We start from the raw sequence: 20,809 nt of genomic DNA on the forward strand, positions 1-20,809 counted from the left end.
AATTTCCATTTGTATAGCTACCCATCTTGAACCAATGAAGCTTCATCTGTTTGCTTTGTTTAAAAGTGAAGGTAAAGTAAAAAAGATGTGTAGAGATAAATTGTAAGGGAAAAAGAGAAGCAGAATTAACACATCCACAGGTTGTCAAATACGAAAAATGGGGACTATAAATTCCAGTTCCAGTTAAGGTGACTTAGATTTAGATGCCTCTACACAAGAATCTGATAAACTAATAGTCAGCACTAAATTGACACCAGGTAAGGGTCAACAGAATTCAAGAGGGGTTGGATTTTGAATGCTTATAGCAATGTAATGATTCTAGACTGATTCCTCTCTTGACCCTTCTCCAGGCTCCAGGCTCAGGTACAGAAAAAGAAAGGGTAGAATTAAATGGAGTCTACTCTCTGACTAAAGTAGTATTCTTGTGTTAACCACATCATTTAAGAGATAATTTGAGTGAAGCTGAAAACCATGTCCTACTGTTCCATGCAGCTGTGGTATAACTTTCTTAATTACTAGAGGAAAATAGGTTGGATCTGCCATCTCAGAGGTGTGTTAGATGGAAATTCTTTGTCTTAAACCCTTTGGAAGATGCCCAATTTAAGGAAGACTCACTTGTCCTGGAACATGGACTAACTAAGCTGTGCAAATGAAAAAATGATGCAACACAATGCTGAATGGGCACTCCACAAATTCCCCATGAGACAAAGCAAATGGGTTGCAACCATGAATGCAGAAAACCTGTCCTTCAGCCCAAGCAGGGAGCACTTCATTTTCCTGTGCTATCGTATAGCTAGCCTCATATTGAAATCATTACATTTACAAGCTTCCTTTTTTAATTGTCTTTCAGATATATTGCTCTTCCTCTGGCTGACTACCTGGGCATGAAGGATACAAGGCGGATCAAACCACTGGATAATCCCACCCTTGAAAATTTTTTCCAAGAATGCGCAAAAAAGCCATCTCAGGTGAGGATTCTTTCTTTAAAAAAACAAAAAAAATGTTTCCTGGGTGACTTTCATGCCCCAAATCACTGCCTGGTTCTACCTTTCTATCCAGCCAAGGAATGGTAGACAAATTAACAAATTAGCAGAGTTGGAAGGGAATTGGTAGGTCATCTAGTCTAACCCCACTTGCCCAAGCAGGAGACACTACATCATTCCTGACAGATGGCAGTCCAGTCTCTTCTTGAAAGCCTCCAGTGATGAAGCTCACACAACTTCTGAAGGCAACTTGTTCCATGGGTTGATTGCTCTAACTGTCAGGAAATTCTTCATTTCCAGGTTGAATCTCTCCTTGATCAGTTTCCATCCATTATTCCTTGTCTGGCCTACAGGCACTTTAGAAAATAGCTTGACCCCCTTCCTCCTCTCTGTGGCAGCCCCTCAAATATTGGAACTCTGCTATCATGTCTCCCCTGGTCCATCTCTTCACTAGACTAGCCATGCCCAATTTCTGCAAGTGTTCATCGTATGATTTAGCCTCCAGCCGCCCATAAAAAGCTTGGTTGCTCTTCTCTGCACTCTTTCTAGAGTCTCAACATCTTTTTTATAGTGTGGTGATCAAAACTGGATGCAGTATTCTAGGTGTGGCCTTACTAAAACCTGCCAACCTTCAGAGAATGAAGAACTCCAGGCAATTATAGCTCACAGAGAGAGGTGCCAGAATTATAGTCCGATAACACCTGGAATTTCCCCAATCTTGTTAGCCCTCTGTATGCTTCTTACAAGTCTCAACTCTGTGTTTCTCAACCTTGAGGAACTTTAAGGTGTGTGGACTTCAGAATTCCCCAACCCTCCACGATGCTGAAGTCCACACATGCTGTCCATCCCATTGTAAAGTCGCCAAGGTTGAGAAACACTGCTTCAACTGATGGAGTTGGCCAATTGTAAATCACTTTGCTGCCACCTCTTGAAACAGGTAGTCCTCAATGTACGACCACATTTAAGCGCAACATTTCTGGGGCTAGGTGAAAGCGTTTTGCCCCATTTTATGACTTTTCTTGCCACAGTGGTCAAGTGAACAACTGCAGTTGTTGAGTTAGTAACGTGGTTGTTCAATCAATCTGGCTTCCCCATTGAGTTTGCTTGTTGGAAGGTCGACAAAGAGGATCACATGACCCCAGGACACTGCAATGGTCAAAAATGTGACTGTGATGACCCGGAGTGTAACACAAACGTAACAAAATCCAAAACGTAAATAAATGTCCTTTATAGGGGAGGATGTGGATATCTCATTTAGGTGATCTTAGAGTAGAGTAGAGTAGAGTAGAGTAGAGTAGAGTAGAGTAGAATAGAATAGAATATAGAATAGAATAGAATTCTCCAAGCGAAGAATAGAATAGAATAGAAAATAGAATAGAATAGGAATATAGAATAGAAAATAGAATAGAGAATAGACTATAGAATAGAATAGAAAATAGAATAGAATAGTATAGAATAGACTATAGAATAGAATAGAAAATAGAATTGAATAGGAATATAGAATAGAGAATAGACTATAGAATAGAATAGAAAATAGAATAGAATAGTATAGAATAGACTATAGAATAGAATAGAAAATAGAATTGAATAGGAATATAGAATAGAGAATAGACTATAGAATAGAATAGAAAATAGAATAGAATAGTATAGAATAGACTATAGAATAGAATAGAAAATAGAATAGAATAGGAATATAGAATAGAAAATAGAATAGAGAATAGACTATAGAATAGAATAGAAAATAGAATAGAATAGTATAGAATAGACTATAGAATAGAATAGAAAATAGAATAGAATAGAATAGAAAAGGGAATAGAATAGAACAGAACAGAACAGAACAGAACAGAATAGAATAGAATAGAATAGAATAGAATAACAGAGTTGGAAGGGACCTTGGAGGTCTACTAGTCCAACCCCCTGCTTATAGGAAACCCTGTACCATTTCAGACAAATGGTTATCCAATCTCTTCTTAAAAACTTCCAGTGTTGGAGGATCCACAACTTCTGAAGGCAAGTTGTTCCACTGGCTAATTGTTCTAATCTTGATCATTCTGTTTTCTTAAGCACAAGCAAACAAAATTGCTTCACAACTAGGCAACTGCTATTGGAAGATTCTTATATTCTGAACTTTTTAATTGTGATGGAGTTTCAACACAACGGGTGGCATGGGAAGGGTGTGGGTAAATCCGGTGTGCTTAGCATAGTGTTGAATTCCCAACCCTTTGCAGCACAATGAGATGCATCTCGATGCATTTTTCATTGATTGGGAATTATGTCATAAGTGCTGCAGATAATGACAGTAGAAGTCGTAAGTAGGTGGAGCAGCTTTGAAGAGCAGAAGAACCAGAAAAGTGATGCTCTTCACAGAAAAACAGAATAACATAGTTGGAAGGGACCTTGGCGGTCTTCTAGTCCAGTGGTCGTCAACTGGTGGGCCAGGGACCACTGGTGGTCCATGAGAAAATTTTGGTGGTCCGCAGAGAATTGTCCCCCCCCAAAGCACCCCCCAAAGCAATTAATCCAGGCTGCAGAGGAATACAAGGCTGCGCCGCCCACATGGCCCGCCCACCCCCTGGCCCCCACTCTTCATCCGAGTGCAAACCTTACCTTGAGTAGAGCCACGCGAGCTGGAACTGGAAGGTAAGACCAACAGTGGGGGAGGGAAATCCACCTCAGGATGGCTTGCTGATGTTGGTGGGAAAGTTGGTCCCGTATTCCAGAGCTGCAGTAGTCACAGGACTGGCCCCTTGGTCATCCTGGAGCAGCTCCTCCAGTCCATGGCAGGCCGGTGCACCCAGGTGGAGGAGCAGCTGCTCCGGGATGACCAGAGGGCCAGTCCTGTGACTACTGCAGCTCTGGAATATGGGACCGACTTTCCCACCAACATCAGCAAGATACCGTCAGTCAAAATTCATATTAGTGGTCCACGGGATTTAAAATTATGAGTTTGGTGGTCTCTGAGGTCCAAAAGGTTGGCGACCCCTGTTCTAGTCCAACCCTCTGCTCAAGCAGCAAACCCTCTGCTATTTCAAACAAACAGTTGTCCGATCTCTTTTTAAAAACTTCCAGCACTGGAGCATTTACAATTTCAGGAGGCAAGTCATTCCACTGATTAATTGTTCTGACTGTCAGGAAATTCCTCTTTAGTTCTAAGTTGCTTCTCTCCTTGATTAGTTTCCATCCGTTGCTTCTTCTCCTGCCCTCAGGTGCTTTGGAGAATAGTTTGACCCTTCTTCTTTGTGGCAGCTCGTCAAATATTGCAACATGGCTATCATGTCTCCTCTAGTCTTTTTTGCTGCCCTTCTCTGTACATAGTCTCTGTTATATTCTGGGCATGGGTGCAAGGAAGTGAGACGAGTCAGAGAATTAGTGAACTTCAACTCTTTATTAAGGATTAGGAACAGAGCGTAAAAAACCCTCGGGCAACAGCAGCTCTTTTATAGAGCTGGCTGCTGACCCGTTAACCAATGACCTGTGTCCAAATGCTTAACTTTTGCCCAATGGGAGATGTTCAACTAATAGCCAATCAGGCTGCTCCGTACGGACCAATCCCTGTTCGCTATCCATGGGCCAATCAAAGGTGCAGGATTACAAGCCTGCTTATCATGTGGTTGATAAGTTTTATTAAATAGTTTTTATTAGTTCATAACAGTCTCCAGTCTATGAAAGCTTAAACCATTAGCATTTCTTGGTTTGTATATCATGCTTTTTAAAATGACTTTTTGTGTCATGACATTTTTTTTAATCTAGCAAATACATTTACTCTCTGATGGTCAGCAACCTCCTCTTCCTTCCTCTCCCTCTTCTCATTTTCCTTCCCCTCCTCCTCCTCCTCCTGTCACCACATTAGAAAAAGATGTTGAGATTCTAGAAAGAATGCAGAGAAGAGCAACCAAGCTTTTTATGGGTGGCTGGAGGCTAAAACATACAATGAACAGTTGCAGGAACTGGGCCTGGCTAGTCTAGTGAAGAGAAGGACCAGGGAGACAGGATAGCAGTCTTCCAATATTTGAGGGGCTGCCACAGAGAGGAGGAAGGGGGTCAAGCTATTTTCTAAAGCACCTGTAGGCCAGACAAGGAATAATGGATGGAAACTGAAGGAGAGATTCACCCTGGAAATAAGGAGAAACTTTCTGACAGTGAGGACAATCGACCCATGGAACAGAAGTTGCCTTCGGAAGTTGTGGGAGCTTCATTCCTGGAAGCTTTCAAGAAGAGACTGGACTGCCCTCTGTCAGAAATAGTGTAGGGTCTCTGCTTGGGCAGGGGGTTGGACTAGATGACCTTCAAGGTCCCTTGCAACTCTTGTTATTCTACTCTACTCTACTCTACTCCACTCCACTCCACTTTCTCTTCTTCCTCCTCTTTTCCCTCCTCCTTCTCTTCTTCTTCCTCCTCCTCCTCTTCCTCCTCCCTCATCTCTTCTTCCTCCCTGGCATAGAAGCTGCAGTTCTTGTTTTGATTCCTTGACTTCCAGCATGTGCCTCACTGATTTCTCCCTCCTTCTTTCTCCAACCTTGCAGTCAGAAACACGTAGACTAGCTAAAAAGTGTAACTGGACCGTGCACCAGGTGGAAAAATGGTTCAGGCGAAGACGCAACCTAGAAATCCCAACTCTGCATAAAAAATTCAAGGAAGCTTGGTAAGAAAAGAGCCCACTCTCCTCTATTCTCTGTTTCTTAAAAAAAGAAAAATCTTCTCAGGTAGTAAAATAGCCCGAAATTTGACATTTAATGGCATTCTGGGTATTGTATAACCAGATATTTCCTTTGTTGTCAGTCAACATAAATTCATAATATTATCGAACTACCTATCTCAGGTCCTTGGGATGGACTTGATAAGTGATTAAAAAGGTCAAATCCAGTCCAAACATCTGGCTAATTCTGCAACCAACAACAACAACAATAATAATATAACTAGTATTATCCTGTTATCAGTGAGCCTTGTCTTGCAAATTCTCCATTGATTATATTACATTACAGCTTCGATTGCAAAATTGCAGTTGCCATCTTGACTTTTTTAACTCTCTCCAGCCAACCTTGTATGCACTGAAGCTGTAGTTTGAGTTTCCAAAGGCAAATCTGAATATGAGGATTAGAAATTAATTTATTCTTCTGTTCTAATTATTTCCATATCCTGTGCTTCCTCTTGAGCATGTGTGTGTGTGTGTGTGTGTGTGTGTGTGTGCTTGTGTGTGTGTGTGTGTGTCTGTGTAGATAATACCAATTTATTCCTGTAATGGAGTGACAATATAAAGCTTGGTGCTCTCTGAGCTTGGTTGTTTTCTTGCAAGCATTTCATCCCCCAAACTAGGTAACATCATCAATGCTAGTTAGTTAGCCAGACTAGCTAGCACTGATGGTGCTATTTAGTTTGGGAAAAGAAATATTTGCAAGAAAACAACTAAGCTCAGAGAGCACCACAAATCCCACATTTCAACCCTACCTACAAATAGTTTCTGTCAGTACTCTGGCTTATTTTGAACTTAGACTTCAAAGTGGCTCAAATCACTGTAGTTAATAGAAATAATAACGATGAGGCAAATTAATGCAGGAAGAGAGAGAGATGGTTTAAACAGGCAGTACTGTGTTCCTAGCTAAGAGGATTAGACAAGTCTGTTCTATCTTACCATCTTCTTCTGTGTCCATGTGAACTCCTTGGTCCTAACATTCATTTTATTTCTTTGCAGTTGGCGATGTTTATTCTACAGTACTTCATTTATTGCTGGAATTATATTTCTCTGTGATGTAAGTTAAATATGGGGCTGGGAGGGAGGATTCCAGTGGTAACATGGTCTAATCTGAGGTTGTTTTTTTAACAGCAGCTTCCCATGAGTTGTTAAACTTGGGTTAGTATAAAGACAAATGCAATCTCCCCCAAAGGAGGATAAGCTAAACTTCTACTGTTTTTTTTATTTTTATTGTTGCTTTGTTGTTGTTGTTGTTTTGTTGTTGTTATTATTATTATTGCTATTGTTATTATTGTTGCAATTTTCTTTGTTATATATAAATTTTCCATATCTACAATGGCAGTGTACTGTCTGGGTACAATCTCTTTTAAATACAAGTAATAAACCTTATGCATACAATAACTATAACTATTCTCAAAATCTATCCATCATGATCTTCACTTATTAAACATTTCCCATTATTTAATTAAACACTCTATTCAGCTTTATCTATATACTTGGTTAATAATATCAAACATTACAAACATATGAAATCACATTTATAACCATGATCCTCTAATTCTGTTCATCATCAGGTTTACTTATCCTAATTATTCAATATTTTGTTATTTAGTTACACATTTATTTCATCTTTGTTTCCATAACCTCTTCCATTCTAAATGTCTACTGTTATTATCCAGATAGAGTCATTGTGATAATCAGGAATTTCTCATTTTGAGGTAGGAGGGAGGTTTTTTTCATTTTTGTTTGAAGAATTAAAATTAAGAGAATTAAACCAGATGAGGCATTAAGCAGGAATTGCACCCGCATATTTGCACTGTAAGAAAATGAACTGTGAGGGAAGAATTTTTTGACTTCCGTGGTCCTATAATTCCATAATTCTTAAAGATACAGATGTCTTGCAGCCCAGCCTGGCTGTCTTCATGCAATTGTCTTGGCAGTTTTATCAAAGCCATTTGCCAACACTTTAATGAATTGGAGGTTACACAAAGTTCTGCATCCTCTTATTAGAGAACCGTTATCTAAAACAAGACATGGAAACTCCCGGTGTGAACTTGGGCCAGCCAGCCCCATCTGAACAATCTACCTCACAGTCCTGTTGTGGGGATTAAAAAATTAAAGGGGGAGACCCATGGAAGCTGCTTGGGCTTCTGACGGACAGATGGGACAGCAAACTAATAAGTCAACAGCAAATAAATGACTATTAAAAATGCTAATGGAAAGATTCTGGACTGGGACACTCTCCAAAGAGAACCTTGGCTTTGCCCATATTGTAGTGGCTTCAATACCAAGAAAATATTTTTCTTTAAAAAAATAAAACTTATTTTTCAATTTCTCAGGATCTTTAGAATCAAAACACTTGTTCAGTTCTTTGGGGCCATTCACAGGATGTTAGTCTATCGATTCAGTCCTGCTACAGCTCTGTTATGCTCATTTCCTGTCCCGCTGCTAATTCTCAACCTTTTAGCTTTTACGGTTTAATGAATCAGGTTTATATTAACCTCTTTATTAGTTTAAACCTTGCAAAGAACATCTAGCATTGGGCTATATTGTAGACGAATAAATCTGTCAGTAACAAAACCTGATTTGCTTGCGGTTAACATGCTTCTCCTTTTGAGGATCCACTTGTGAATGAATCATTTCACATCCAATTTTGCATTTTCTAGGTACGTTACAGTGCATGGCTATCTCTATCTATCTATCTATCTATCTATCTATCTATCTATCTATCTATCTATCTATCTATCTATCTATCTATCTATCTATCTATATCTCTACCTGACTACCTATCTATCTATCTACCTCTATCTATCTATCTATCTATCTATCTATCTATCTATCTATCTATCTATCTATCTATCTATCTATCTATCTATCTATCTATCTATCTATCTATCTATCTATCTATCTATCTATCTATCTATCTATCTCTATCTATCTATCTCTATCTCTATCTCTATCTCTATCTCTATTCTATCTATCTATCTATCTATCTATCTATCTATCTATCTATCTATCTATCTCTATCTCTATCTATCTATCTATCTATCTATCTATCTATCTATCTATCTATCAATCTATCTATCTATCTATCTATCTATCTATCTATCTATCTTTATCTATCTATCTCTATCTCTATCTCTATCTCTATCTCTATCTCTATCTCTATCTCTATCTCTATCTATCTATCTATCTATCTATCTATCTATCTATCTATCTATCTATCTATCTATCAGCAGGCTGGATTCACAGAGATTGCCTGGATAAGCTCTACAGCTTTTTATGGAAAGGTTTTCCAGAAGTGGTTTAACCATTGCCTCCTTCTTAAGGTGGAGAGAAAATGACAGACCTAATATCTCTCTGCTCAAGCTACTTCACAGGATTAGTTGTGAAGAAGAAAGGTGCACTTCAATCAGAAGGTCCTTTTAACTTACAGTTCCACCCTGTGGTGGCCACCTTCCCGGGCAAGGCTGTTATACGAGACAGGCCATTAGGGTTATCCTGATGAGCAGCAAAAATAAATAATGCCTGGCCCCTGAATTAAGTAGTGAGTTGGTGGCAGAGATGAGATTGGCACTGTTGTCATTTTGATTTGATTTATTTGATTTGTCAATCACTTACAAGATAATAGGTATAAGTATAAACATAATTATCAACACCTGAAATGGATACATATAAGAAAAATAAAAGAAACAATAGGACAGGGACGGTAGGTATGTTGGTGCGCTTATGCACGCCCCCTACAGACCTCTTAGGAAAGGAGTGAGGTCAATTGTAGACAGTCTAAAGTTAAAGTTTTTGGGGTTTGGGGAAGAAACTACAGAGTCGGGTAGAGTATTCCAGACATTGACCACTCTATTGCTGAAGTCGTATTTCCTGCAATCAAATTTGATGTGGTTTACCTTGAGTTTGTATCTATTGTGTGCTCTTGTATTGTTATGGTTGAAGCTGAAGTATTCATTGATTGGTAGGACATTGCAATGTATGATTTTATATACTATACTTGGATCGGACCAAAGACAGTGTAGTTCTAGGTTTTCTAGGACTAGAATTTCAAGTCTGGTGGTATAAGGTATTCTGCAACAAGTAGAGGAGTGGAGAACTCTTCTTGTGAAATATTTCTGGACTTTCTCAACTGTGTTAATATCAGATACATAATGTGGGTTCCAGACTGATGAGCTGTATTCAAGTATTGGTCTAGCAAATGTTTTGTATGCCCTAGTTAGTAGTGTAATATTACCAGAGAAAAAGCTATGTAGGATTAGGTTAACAACTCTTAATGCCTTTTTGGCTATGTAGTTACAGTGGGCTTTAGCACTTAGATCATTTGAGATGAGTACTCCAAGGTCCTTGACAGAGTTTGGATCATCAATAAGGTCTTGACTACTCAGCCTGTATTTTATTTTCTGATTATTATTTTTTTTGCCAATATGTAAGACAAAGCATTTATTTGTTGAGATTTCAAGTTGCCATTTGTTTGACCATTCTGATACATAGTCGAGGTCTTTTTGAAGGGTAGCAGTATTGTCTGTGGTGTTGAATAGCTTTACATCATCAGCGAAGAGAATGCAGTTGCTCTTGATATGATCACAGAGGTCATTTATGTAGAGTATGAAGAGAGTTGGTCCTAGAACACTGCCTTAGGGGACACCACTGTTGACAGGTACAGAATTTGATAGGACGCTCCCAATTTTGACCATTTGTTGACTGTTTGACAGGAATGCTTCTATCCAGTTATTCAGGTGTCCAGAGGTACCATAAGATTTTAGTTTTAGGAGTAGTTTGTCATGTACCACTGAATCAAAGGCTTTACAGAAGTCTATTTAGATTGCGTCTATTGCTTTGCCCTGATTGAGTTGTGTAGTCCATATGTTTTTGCAGTGTAAGAGTTGCAGATTACAGGATAGTATTTTTCTGAAACCAAATTGTTTATTAGAGAGTAGTTTGTTTGTCTCTAAGTGGAGGATAATGGATTCGTTAATAATTGATTCCATTACTTTACAGGTGACGCAGCATAAAGAGATTGGTCTGTAATTTTCAACTAGGCTGGGGTCTCCCTTTTTGAAGATGGGGATGACCGTGGCTTGTGACCATAGGTTAGGCAAGGAGCTGGTTCTGAAAGATTTTTCAAAAATTATGCTTAGAGGTTTGGCTATGGCAGTGGATAGTTTTTTTAAGAAGTAGGCACATATTCCGTCTGGTCCAATAGATAGAGATGGTTTTAGATTGTGTAGTGCTTTTTCAACATTGTCTTCTGTAAAATCGATATGTATTAGATCATTGTAGTTGTCTGTTGTTCAACTAGGAAATACTGGGCATGATCCATTGCTGTTTACAAATACTGAGCCAAAGAATGTGTCAAAGAGGTTGGCTTTAATGTTGTTGTCATTGCAGTCTTTACTATTAGGTCCTTTCAGGGGTGGGATGGACCTTAAGCCTTTTAGTTTGTTGTTTACAAAATTGTAGAAAGCGTGGGTGGAATTGGTATATAGAAGGTTTTCCTCTTGTTTAATGTGATAATTGGTGCATTCAGTCTTTATCTAGTGGCATAAATTTTTGTATCAGCTTTTGAAGTTGGCAATGTGACCAGATTTGTTTTTTCACCAAAGTGGTCTCTTTTTGGATTGAAGCTTCTTTATTGTTATGGGTAATTTGTTTTTTCTGGTTTTGGGAGTTGTTATTGGTACATATAGATTGATGACTCTTTTGACTTCAAGTAAAAATATGTTGTAATGGTCTTCAACAGTATTGCATTCAGTGAATAGAAATTGCCAATCAAGGAATGAGAGATCGTTATCTATAAGATCATGTGGAAACACTGATGGTTGTTTTCTGTCTCCTTCTATATTCCTTCTAGAAATCCTGGTTTTATGACCTTTGGCAAGTATGGCTCAACTATCCAAATCACGTGAGTGTCTTACTGGTTCTTTGGAGATACCACTGTTGACTTTGTGTGAAGAAATATTCCTGCCTTCATTTTTGATGGCCCATAAATAGCTTTTTTCACCATTCGGGATTGCAGATTCCAGTAGCATAGGATTCCCTTAGGGGAAGATGGTAAATGAAGTGTTCTCATGTTGTCATGAGCTGCTACCATGATGAAACAAATAAGAATCAGCAGATCACAAACAGTGTCCTAGCTTCAATACACATCAATAGGAATACTATTATTGCTGATAGACATATTAGGTATAATCCACCTCCATTCAAATCATAAGTCTCTAGCCATATCTCTCAGAGAAAAGAAAATTGATTTATTAGAAGTGGCCATGTTGGTGTTATCTGGATGCAGCCAACACTAAAATACATCATTCATTTCCCCCTTGACCCTGGTCTTCCCCCCACCCCCCGGATGTATATTCTCCAATGGGACACATCCATAGCCAAGAGTCATCAATCATCCTCTCCAGCAATATTCTTACGCTCCAGCAAAATTGTGCTGCCAGGACGATTATCTAGGCATTTGAGGAATGCACTGTTTTCCCCTACTCCCTTTCTACTGGAAGCTAAAAAGACCAAAGGAGTATCTTTTTAGTTGACATTAGGTTATGTTTGCTTCCTTGAGTGATATAGGTAGCCCTCATTTTACAATGACAGGCCTACCAGGTCCGTTCTGGCTATAGGGAGAACTCAAAGGTACGATGGTGATAAATCTTCTTAACTGGAACTTAATTGTATAAGCCTGATTCTTCATGAGGTTAATATCAGGTGTGATGAATCAGTACTATACTTTAAGTTCCAGTTAAGAAGATTCATTGCTCATGCCTAGACACAAGAATCTAGTCAACTAAAAGTCAGCATTAAATTGGTGCTAATTAAGATTTAATGGGATTCAAGGAGGGCTGGACTGCTTGTGTGGATGTATTGATTCCAAACTGATTCCTCTCTTGACTCTATTCCCCAGGCTCTGCTCTTCTTCTAGTATTTATTGTTCCAATCCTTGTTCCATTAGAATAGATTAGATTAGATTAGATCTAGGGTAGGGTAGGGTAGAGTAGAGTAGGAATTTGTCTCCGATACATAAGCTCTCAATGTACATAAAAGCAAGAAGTGATAAATCATGATCATAATCCTAAAATACAATCAACATAAACCATAATAAGATACTATATAAAAGCAATCAACATAAATCTTATGATGCCAACAACAAAGTTATACTCATAAGGTGCTAAGGGAATAGTCAATAAGAAAGATGTGAAGAATAAGACTGTAGTAATGCAGCCCTACTATGTGGTTTGACATTCCAGGGCATAAGACATGTGGTGGGAATTAGGTCTTTAGCAGTGATGTCATGGGTAGAAAAAAACTGTTCTTTGTCTAGCTGTTTTGGTGTGCAATGTTCTATTATCAACACTTTCTCTCCTGCTCTGGAACAAATGTACTCCCTCTCTAACCAAAAAAGTAATTGCCTTTTCTCTTTTCACACTCTCTTTGCAGCCCATGCTCCCCTCCCAGTATTGGTACTACATGCTCCAAATGAGCTTCTATTGGTCATTGCTCTTTACTCTTGGAACTGACACTAAAAGGAAGGTAAGGAGGATTGACAACTTCATCTGTTTGGGGATGGGATGCAAGCCATTTTCAGTTCCTGGTTTCCAGGATGCTAGATAACTGTTAGGAAGACACATATATAGCAGACTGAATCCTTTGTAAATGTAATAGCCATTCTTGTTCTGAAATTCAGGGTGGCTTCGATTATTTGTAACATTGGGCACCACTAAAGTAAATAAAAAAGTCACAGTCAGCTAAGACTTATTCAGATTTACTCAATTATCTTCTAAATAACCTTAGGCCTTTCTTCTTGTCATTCTCTTATGCCTGTAAAATTGGCTTGCCTCCAAATTAAGCTATGCCCCCCATTGCCCAATACAGCTGTTTTCTTGCAGAATATCTTCTACTCCTCCTCATTTCTTACTCATCCAAGTGACGTGCACCATTTCCCACCATTATTTCTCAACAAGATTCAAAAAGAACAGGTCTTTATACATACAGTATGTGGCTTTGCTGTGGGGGGAGGGGGGAGGGGAGGTGATGGCTCAGCCATTAAAGATGCTGAGCTTGTTATCTGGAAATGTGACAGCCTGGGTTCAAAACCCAAGTCCTGCATGACTGGGTGAGCTTCTGATACTCACCTCAGCTCCTGCCCATCTAGCAATTTGAACGCATGCAAATGCAAGTAGATAAATAGGTACCACTTGGGTGGGAAGGTACAGTAACTGCATTCCGTGCACCTTGGTGTATAGTCATGTTGTCCACACAACCATAGAAATGTCTTCGAACAATGTTGGCTATGTTCTGACCGAGGCTTCCTGCAACTGTAATTAAACACATGCTTAGTCCAAACAACTCTTGTTTTATTTCAGTGCTGGGAATTATGCTTATTCTCAGCCTGTAATGAGTCCCAAACAGTCCCTCAAGATAAGCACCCACCTTTATCTCCTTTGAATTGCTGCCAACAACAAAAGAGCCAAATTAACTATAAAAAACCAACCAAAGTACAAAGTCCACACAGAGCTTCAAGGTTTAATCCGAACAGAGTGAACAACTTTGTTTCTTGCAAAGGTTTCTCTACCTTTGTACTTTCTTTATACCTTAGGGGAGGGGCAATCACCTCCAAGACTTACTCCCGAGTCGCCCCTTTTGTCTTAGCTGCTCTTGCTTTCTAGCAGCTCTGCGCACACGCGCACTGGGAACAGGCTCCCCTTGTTCCTCTGCCTCGCTGCTGCCAGACTCCGGAGGCTCCGGAGGCAGCACCCCACTCCCAGATGGTCCTGGCCCCATCTCTGCATCAGATGCAGGACCGAGTGCTCTCCAGACTCCTGGACTGGTCCCCGTTCTTCCCCACTGTCCGATTCCGCTGCCGTCTGCACAGGCTGCCAGCGAACCACAACAGGCTACCTCGGGCAAGAAACAGAGATGAGCACTGACCCTTAGAGTCGGACATGACTGTACAAGGGAAGCTTTTACTTTTTATGGCCAGGGGTCCCCAACTCCCATTCTGTGGACCAACACTTCAATACGACTTCAATACGACTTCAGCAACAGAGTGATCACTGTCTGGAATACTCTACCTGACTCTGTGGTTTCTTCCCCAAACCCCAAAAACTTTAACCTTAGACTGTCTACTATTGACCTCACCCCTTTCCTAAGAGGTCTGTCGGGGGCGTGAATAAGCGCACCAACGTGCCTACCGTCCCTGTCCTATTGTTTCTTTTATATTTTTTTATTTTTCTTATATGTATCCATGTATTCATAACTATGTTTTTACTTATACCTATTATCTTGTAAGCAATTGACAAACCAAATAAATAAATAAATAAACACCAGTCCGCGGCATGCCAGCAACTGGACAGCGCAAACAAGTGAAGCCCCATCCACGGGATGCAGGCAGCACACGAAATCGCTACCCTTCCTCTCCATGGAAAAAACCTCTCTCCACAAAACCAATCCCCGGGGCTGTTGTTTTATGGCTTTGAAGCAATTAAATCAGTGGTGGGATTCAGGGAGTTTGCGCCAGTTCAGGAGAACCAGATGTTAATTTTCTGAGCCGTTTGGTGAACTGGTTGTTGGAAGAAATCATTAGGGCAGAGAACTGATTGTTAAATTATTTGAATCCCACCACTGAGTTAAATAGATGAGTTCCTTATTTTCATCGACTCATCCAGAATCCTTTTGGGCGCGTTGGTTTTGGGCCCTCCACCCTAATTTTCCTAAGACAGAGCCAACGCTCTCCATCTTCCAATATCTTCTTGGCTTTAAGAAGTCCATTTCTCCATTTCTTTTTCTTAGGATTTCATGGCCCATGTGGTGCATCATTTTGCCGCCCTTGGCTTGATGTTCTGTTCCTATAGTGCCAATTATCTCCGTCTTGGAACGCTGGTGATGATTGTCCATGATTCGGCAGATATCTGGCTGGAGGTAAATCTCAGCATCTGTCTGTGCTTGTGCTTAGTTATCCAAGTCCCGGGATTTCGTTAGTATTGTTTTTCATTCATGGTAGTATATGGAGGAGCAACATCTGAGCCCTGAGTCTGAATGATGAGCTATCCTAACAAGGCCTGACACGAAACATTGGCTCATTCGGTCCAGAAAAAAACATACCTAGTGGTCTTCCATCCAAAAAGAAACTACGTCCTGAGTTAACCCAGCTCATTTTCCCCCACTCCCCCCAACAGCCAAGGTTGTCTCTCAGTGTTGCTACCTAGCTGAACACCAACTTTGAAACCAGTTCTATGAACACAAATCTTCAAGACTTTGTCCTAAACTATTTTTGTCGTAGGGATCTGATCTTCAGCCCTATTATTGGGAAGTGGTGTTACATCTCATAGACCAATCCCTATAATTGAGATATAAATATTGTACTTTTTGTCGCAACAGCTAACAACTAGCAATATTTTTGGATCAAATGTCCAGCATCACATTGGGTAATTTCCCCCCCACCCCAAAAAAGTATCTCTTCCTAAAATTATGAGGAAAATAATAAAAATGGATTCCTCTTTGATTGGGGTTGAGGGGAAATATATATGTATCTTGGTGTGTGTGTGTGTGTGTGTGTGTGTGTGTGTGTGTGTAAAGAGAGAGGGAGGGAGGGAGGGAGGGAGGGAGAGAGAGAGAGAGAGAGAGAGAGAGAGAGAGAATAATATATTTATTTCAATAGATTTACATTCATTGAAGACATTTTTACAGAATAAAAATAATATAAATTTAAAGAAGGAAAAGAAAACTAGAAAAAAGCTGTAAATATACAAGTAAGAAATAAAGGGGAAAACAAGGAAAAAAGAAAAGCTGGAAAAAAGATATAAAGAAGCCACTTCCAACCTTTGCTAGAGCTGTTCTAAAGGCATTTATATTTTATCCTGAGAAGGAATTTCACTGCCACAACTTATCAAGTATATTTTTCCCCCAACCGGTTACAGTTGATCCCTTTTCATGAGATCATCCCAAGGTAGTAACTTCTCTCCCAATTGTTTGATTTCAGGCTGCAAAGTTGTTCAACTATGCTCACTGGGACAATACCTGCAGTGTTCTGTTTGTCATTTTCGCAGTGGTGTTCTTTATCACACGGCTCATTCTCTTTCCATGTTGGTAAGTTGCGTTGAGGATTGTTGGGCTTGAAAATTGTGACCTCTGGGTGCTGCACCTGTTCTCAGCAAACACCTGAGAAACAAATGACTCTCTAGATGACTCATGTTTGCCAAACATATTCATAACCTATATGAATATTTATGCTTCAATTTAGGGATGGAGAAATAACAACAGCTAATGATCCAACTGTTTCTTTTTCTCCTCTTGTTTTCCTAACAGGATTTTACGGGCCTCGATATATTATCCTGTGTTCTATACCCAGACACTTGTCATCGCATATTTTGTATACAATGGGCAGCTATTGATCCTGCAAGGTCTTCACCTCTATTGGGCCTACTTAGTTTTCAAGATTCTGAAGAAATTCATTTTTGTGAAGGTAAGGATGGACTTCAGGATCCTTCTGATGGAAGCCGATTATGGTTATGTTCTACTAGAAATTGGGGAGTTCTAAAAGAACTGAGTGTTATATCAGTCTTTCATAATATAAAGTTCCCCTTCATAAATTCACAAACTCTTCTGGTCTTGCAGGTTTAGCTATCTAGAATGGGATGGGATGGGATGGGATGGGATGGGAGAGAGATAGAATAGAATAGAATAGAATAGAATAGAATAGAATAGAAGAGAATAGAGAAGAGAAGAGAAGAGAAGAGAAGAGAAGAGAAGATAGGATAGATTGAAGGAGAGGAGAGGAGAGGAGAGAGGAGAGGAGAGAAGGAGAATAGAATAGAATAGAATAGAATAGAATAGAATAGAATAGAATAGAATAGAATAGAATAGAATAGAATAGAATAGAATAGATTGAAACAGAGTAAAGTAGAGTAGAGTAGAATAGAATGTAGGGTAGGGTAGGGTAGGGTAGGGTAGGGTAGGGTAGAGTAGAGTAGAGTAGAGTAGAGTAGAGTAGAGTAGAGTAGAGTAGAGTGAATTGAATTGAATTCTTTATTGGCCAAGTGTGGTTGGACACACAAGGAATTTGGCTCTGGTGCAAAAGCTCTCAGTGTACATAAAAGCTATAAGTGATAAATCATTATCACAGAAAAATTGCCTTTCCCTGGGCCAACCCAGCATCTTGCATCTTGGTTGTTGTTTATTCTATAACCAGTTACCCTTTCCAGGTGTTCAGTATTCCTATACCAGCTTGGGCTAAAATAGACAATGACAAGGTAAGCAGTGTGAGATCTATGCATGCTTTATCCAGAGATGTTCAATCTTGGATATTTAAGATGAGAATGGCTGTGGTCCTTGTGAAAAATCAACCAGAATCTCTGGATCAACACAAATCACTTTCCAGGTTCTTGCAAAATTAATTTCTAGTGATTAATATACTATCCAGTCATCTCCTGTGGAGATGCAATTCATTCTCTAAATGGGTTCTTGATTGATGGTCTTGATTCTAGAAATCACTTTTCTTCACAATCAAGTTTTTCAACTGTTTCCTCCAGTAGATGGAAGACCAACTCTTAATCATCATTAAAAAAAACATATTGGCCTGTTGAGTCTAATATAATTGGTAGACTTCTTATCTCAATCTTGACTTGGCTTGAGGGAAGAATGTATTTCCATACTGGAATGGTGGATTGTCTTAAATTCTCTTTTCTCCCTCTTCTCCTTTGGCTGTCATTGATGCTCAGAGATCCAACAGATTTCTCAGATAATTTCCTTTACTTTACAACACTGATCACTTTCTTTGGATCATGTTCTCATTAAATGCAGGGTCGAATGGGCAATGTTGATCTTGGTCTTTACAAACAAGTTCTTTGTGTCTCAGGTGTTTCAACAGGACCACTGAGTAAAAGACTACTTTTTATATATTCTTTATTCCTTAAATTTCTGTAAAGCATACAGGAAAAGAGGTCACCATGGCAAGGCATGTGCCAAGAGTTGATGAATTGACGACATTGTCAGATATCAATGCCATTTTGTTACATGGGCCATTCACAACTTTACCTCTTGTTTAACTTTCCTGTATTTCAACTTTGCTAATTATGGATGTATTTTGCTGTTCACTTTTTCCAAACCAAACATCTATTAATGTGCTAGATCCTTTGAGACATCCTAACCAGACTCCAGAATGGGTCTTTCCAACCTATTTTCACTTAAGCCAGAATAATGTTTCCACCAACTGCAAGCCAATCGCTTCCAGCAGAGACATGAGTAGTGCCCCTTCCCCCAAAAAAACCCCATAGATTTTTCTCTGCTTAGAACAGAGAACCTTAGAACAGAATCATTAATAGGGATGATCAGTCCCTGAGAAATTTCCCTTAGACACCATGCAAATTCTTGTTATCTCCACATCTTGTGGAAGTTGCTTTTTCATAAGCGAATTGAACATATAAAGTCAAACTATTTGAAACCCTCTTTTTGGAGCCTTTGTCTATTACACACACAGAGAAAGAGCTTTGTAACTTCTAATTTGAATCTGCAAAATCCAACGGAGAAACCTTTCTTGGATACAAGGAAAAGACACATCAGGATTCAATAGTTTTTTCCTCCTTGTTGGGAGAATGTTGAGTGCATCTAAATAGCAATAGCACTTAGACTTATATACCGCTTCACAATGTTTTACAGCCCTCTCTAAGCGGTTTATAGGGTCTGCGTATTGCCCCCAACAATCTGAGTCCTCATTTTTATCAATCTCAGAAGGATAGAAGGCTGAGTCAACCTTGAGCCGATGAGAATCGAACTCCAGACTGTGGGCAGATTTAGCCTGCAATACTGCATTCTAACCACTGTGCCACCAGGGCTCATAAAGAAATAACATATAAGAGAGAGATGGGCTAATGTCTCCTCCTTTTCTTCCTTCACAAATTATCTTTATTTGAAGGGTGCATAATCCCTCACCAGTAACCGGAAATGTATAGATCCTATTTTTTTATGTTAGAATTTGATCCATCCACATTATGGGGAGACTGTCACTAACTCAGCGCCATTTTGTATATTGTTTAAAATCTAGTGTTCCTTTCCCTCTCCCCCACATTATTTTGGCTATAAACTTCTTCAATTCAGTTTCCCAACCAGATCTCAAAACGCTGTTGAACTGACTACAGTTTCTCTGCGAAAATGTTTTTGAAAAATCTCCATGACACTCTAAATCCCTCCAACATCTGGGTGCCTCTTTTAAAAAAAAAAAAATGGGAAGATGGTGTCACTTCCTCTTAGTCAGCCAAGGATGTAAACAAGTGGAATCTTTCTGTAAGCGTCTAGAATTCCATTTCCCCCCTCCCTGTCTTTTTCTTTAGACAAAATGGTTATGTTTTTTTCTACAACTTCCTTCTGTAGAAGGCTGGAATTCAGAGGTGGTATTCAGCAGGTTCTGACCGGTTCTGGAGAACCAGTAGTGGAAATTTTGAGTAGTTTGGAGAACTGGCAAATATCACCTCTGACTGGCCCTGCCAATCCCATCTATCCTCTGCCTCCCGAGCCCAAGCTGATCGGCTGACTCAATGGGAGGCAGAGGATGGAGGGGGACAGGGCCAGTCAGAGGTGGCACTTGCCGGTTCTCCAAACTACTCAAAATTTCTGCTACCGGTTCTTCAGAACCGGTCAGAACCTGCTGAATATACCACCTCTGATATACATAGAGGAAAGTTTCAAAGGGTTAGAGGAACGTGCAGGCCTACAATTTCTCTTTGAATCCCTCCAATTACTGTACCCAGTAGGGTACACTAAACTTTATTATCTCAATTATTGTTTGGATTGGTTTGGATTAGCTTTAAGGTGGCCAAGTTCTCATAACAAAGAACCTTTTAGCTCGATTCAAAGCATCATTTTAAGGTTGGAAAAGGCACTTAAAACAAGGCTAAAAGTCTCCATATGCTGTCCTTTGTTTTACTTGCCAAGAATGGATTTATAATTGGATTAACTCAGAAAGCAGTGGGACATTGGGATTCATAGATGACCACCTGGGTTTTTGACATGCATCCAAAGACCCGTGCCCTGGGGGACTTATTGAATTTCAGTAACATAGTTAACAGAATTAATGAAGTCTGCAACTGGTATTAAAAAAAAACTGTTTAGTTTACCATCATTAGCTCTCCACTGGATTCAGCCA

General features: G+C 39.6%; 1 protein-coding gene across 2 annotated transcripts in view; it reads left to right on the plus strand.

Moving 5' to 3' along the window:
• CERS3 (ceramide synthase 3) overlaps positions 1-20,809 on the plus strand; it is a 52,013-nt gene that overhangs the window by 23,498 nt on the left and 7,706 nt on the right. Inside the window, exons 3-11 of one of the 2 annotated variants that reach the window (XM_087972810.1) lie at positions 851-968; positions 5,507-5,625; positions 6,673-6,730; positions 11,531-11,581; positions 13,111-13,203; positions 15,463-15,591; positions 16,652-16,758; positions 16,978-17,134; positions 17,874-17,921. In XM_087972810.1, coding sequence (XP_087828936.1) covers positions 851-968; positions 5,507-5,625; positions 6,673-6,730; positions 11,531-11,581; positions 13,111-13,203; positions 15,463-15,591; positions 16,652-16,758; positions 16,978-17,134; positions 17,874-17,921 — 880 coding nt within the window. The remainder of the gene's footprint in view (positions 1-850; positions 969-5,506; positions 5,626-6,672; positions 6,731-11,530; positions 11,582-13,110; positions 13,204-15,462; positions 15,592-16,651; positions 16,759-16,977; positions 17,135-17,873; positions 17,922-20,809) is intronic. The other variant, XM_087972811.1, reaches the window with a different exon arrangement.

The sequence above is a fragment of the Notechis scutatus genome, chromosome 11, assembly GCF_049901735.1.
Source record: "Notechis scutatus isolate UNSWTSFEM ecotype Mainland chromosome 11, rNotScu1.2, whole genome shotgun sequence".
In the NCBI taxonomy this organism is placed as follows: domain Eukaryota; kingdom Metazoa; phylum Chordata; class Lepidosauria; order Squamata; family Elapidae; genus Notechis; species Notechis scutatus.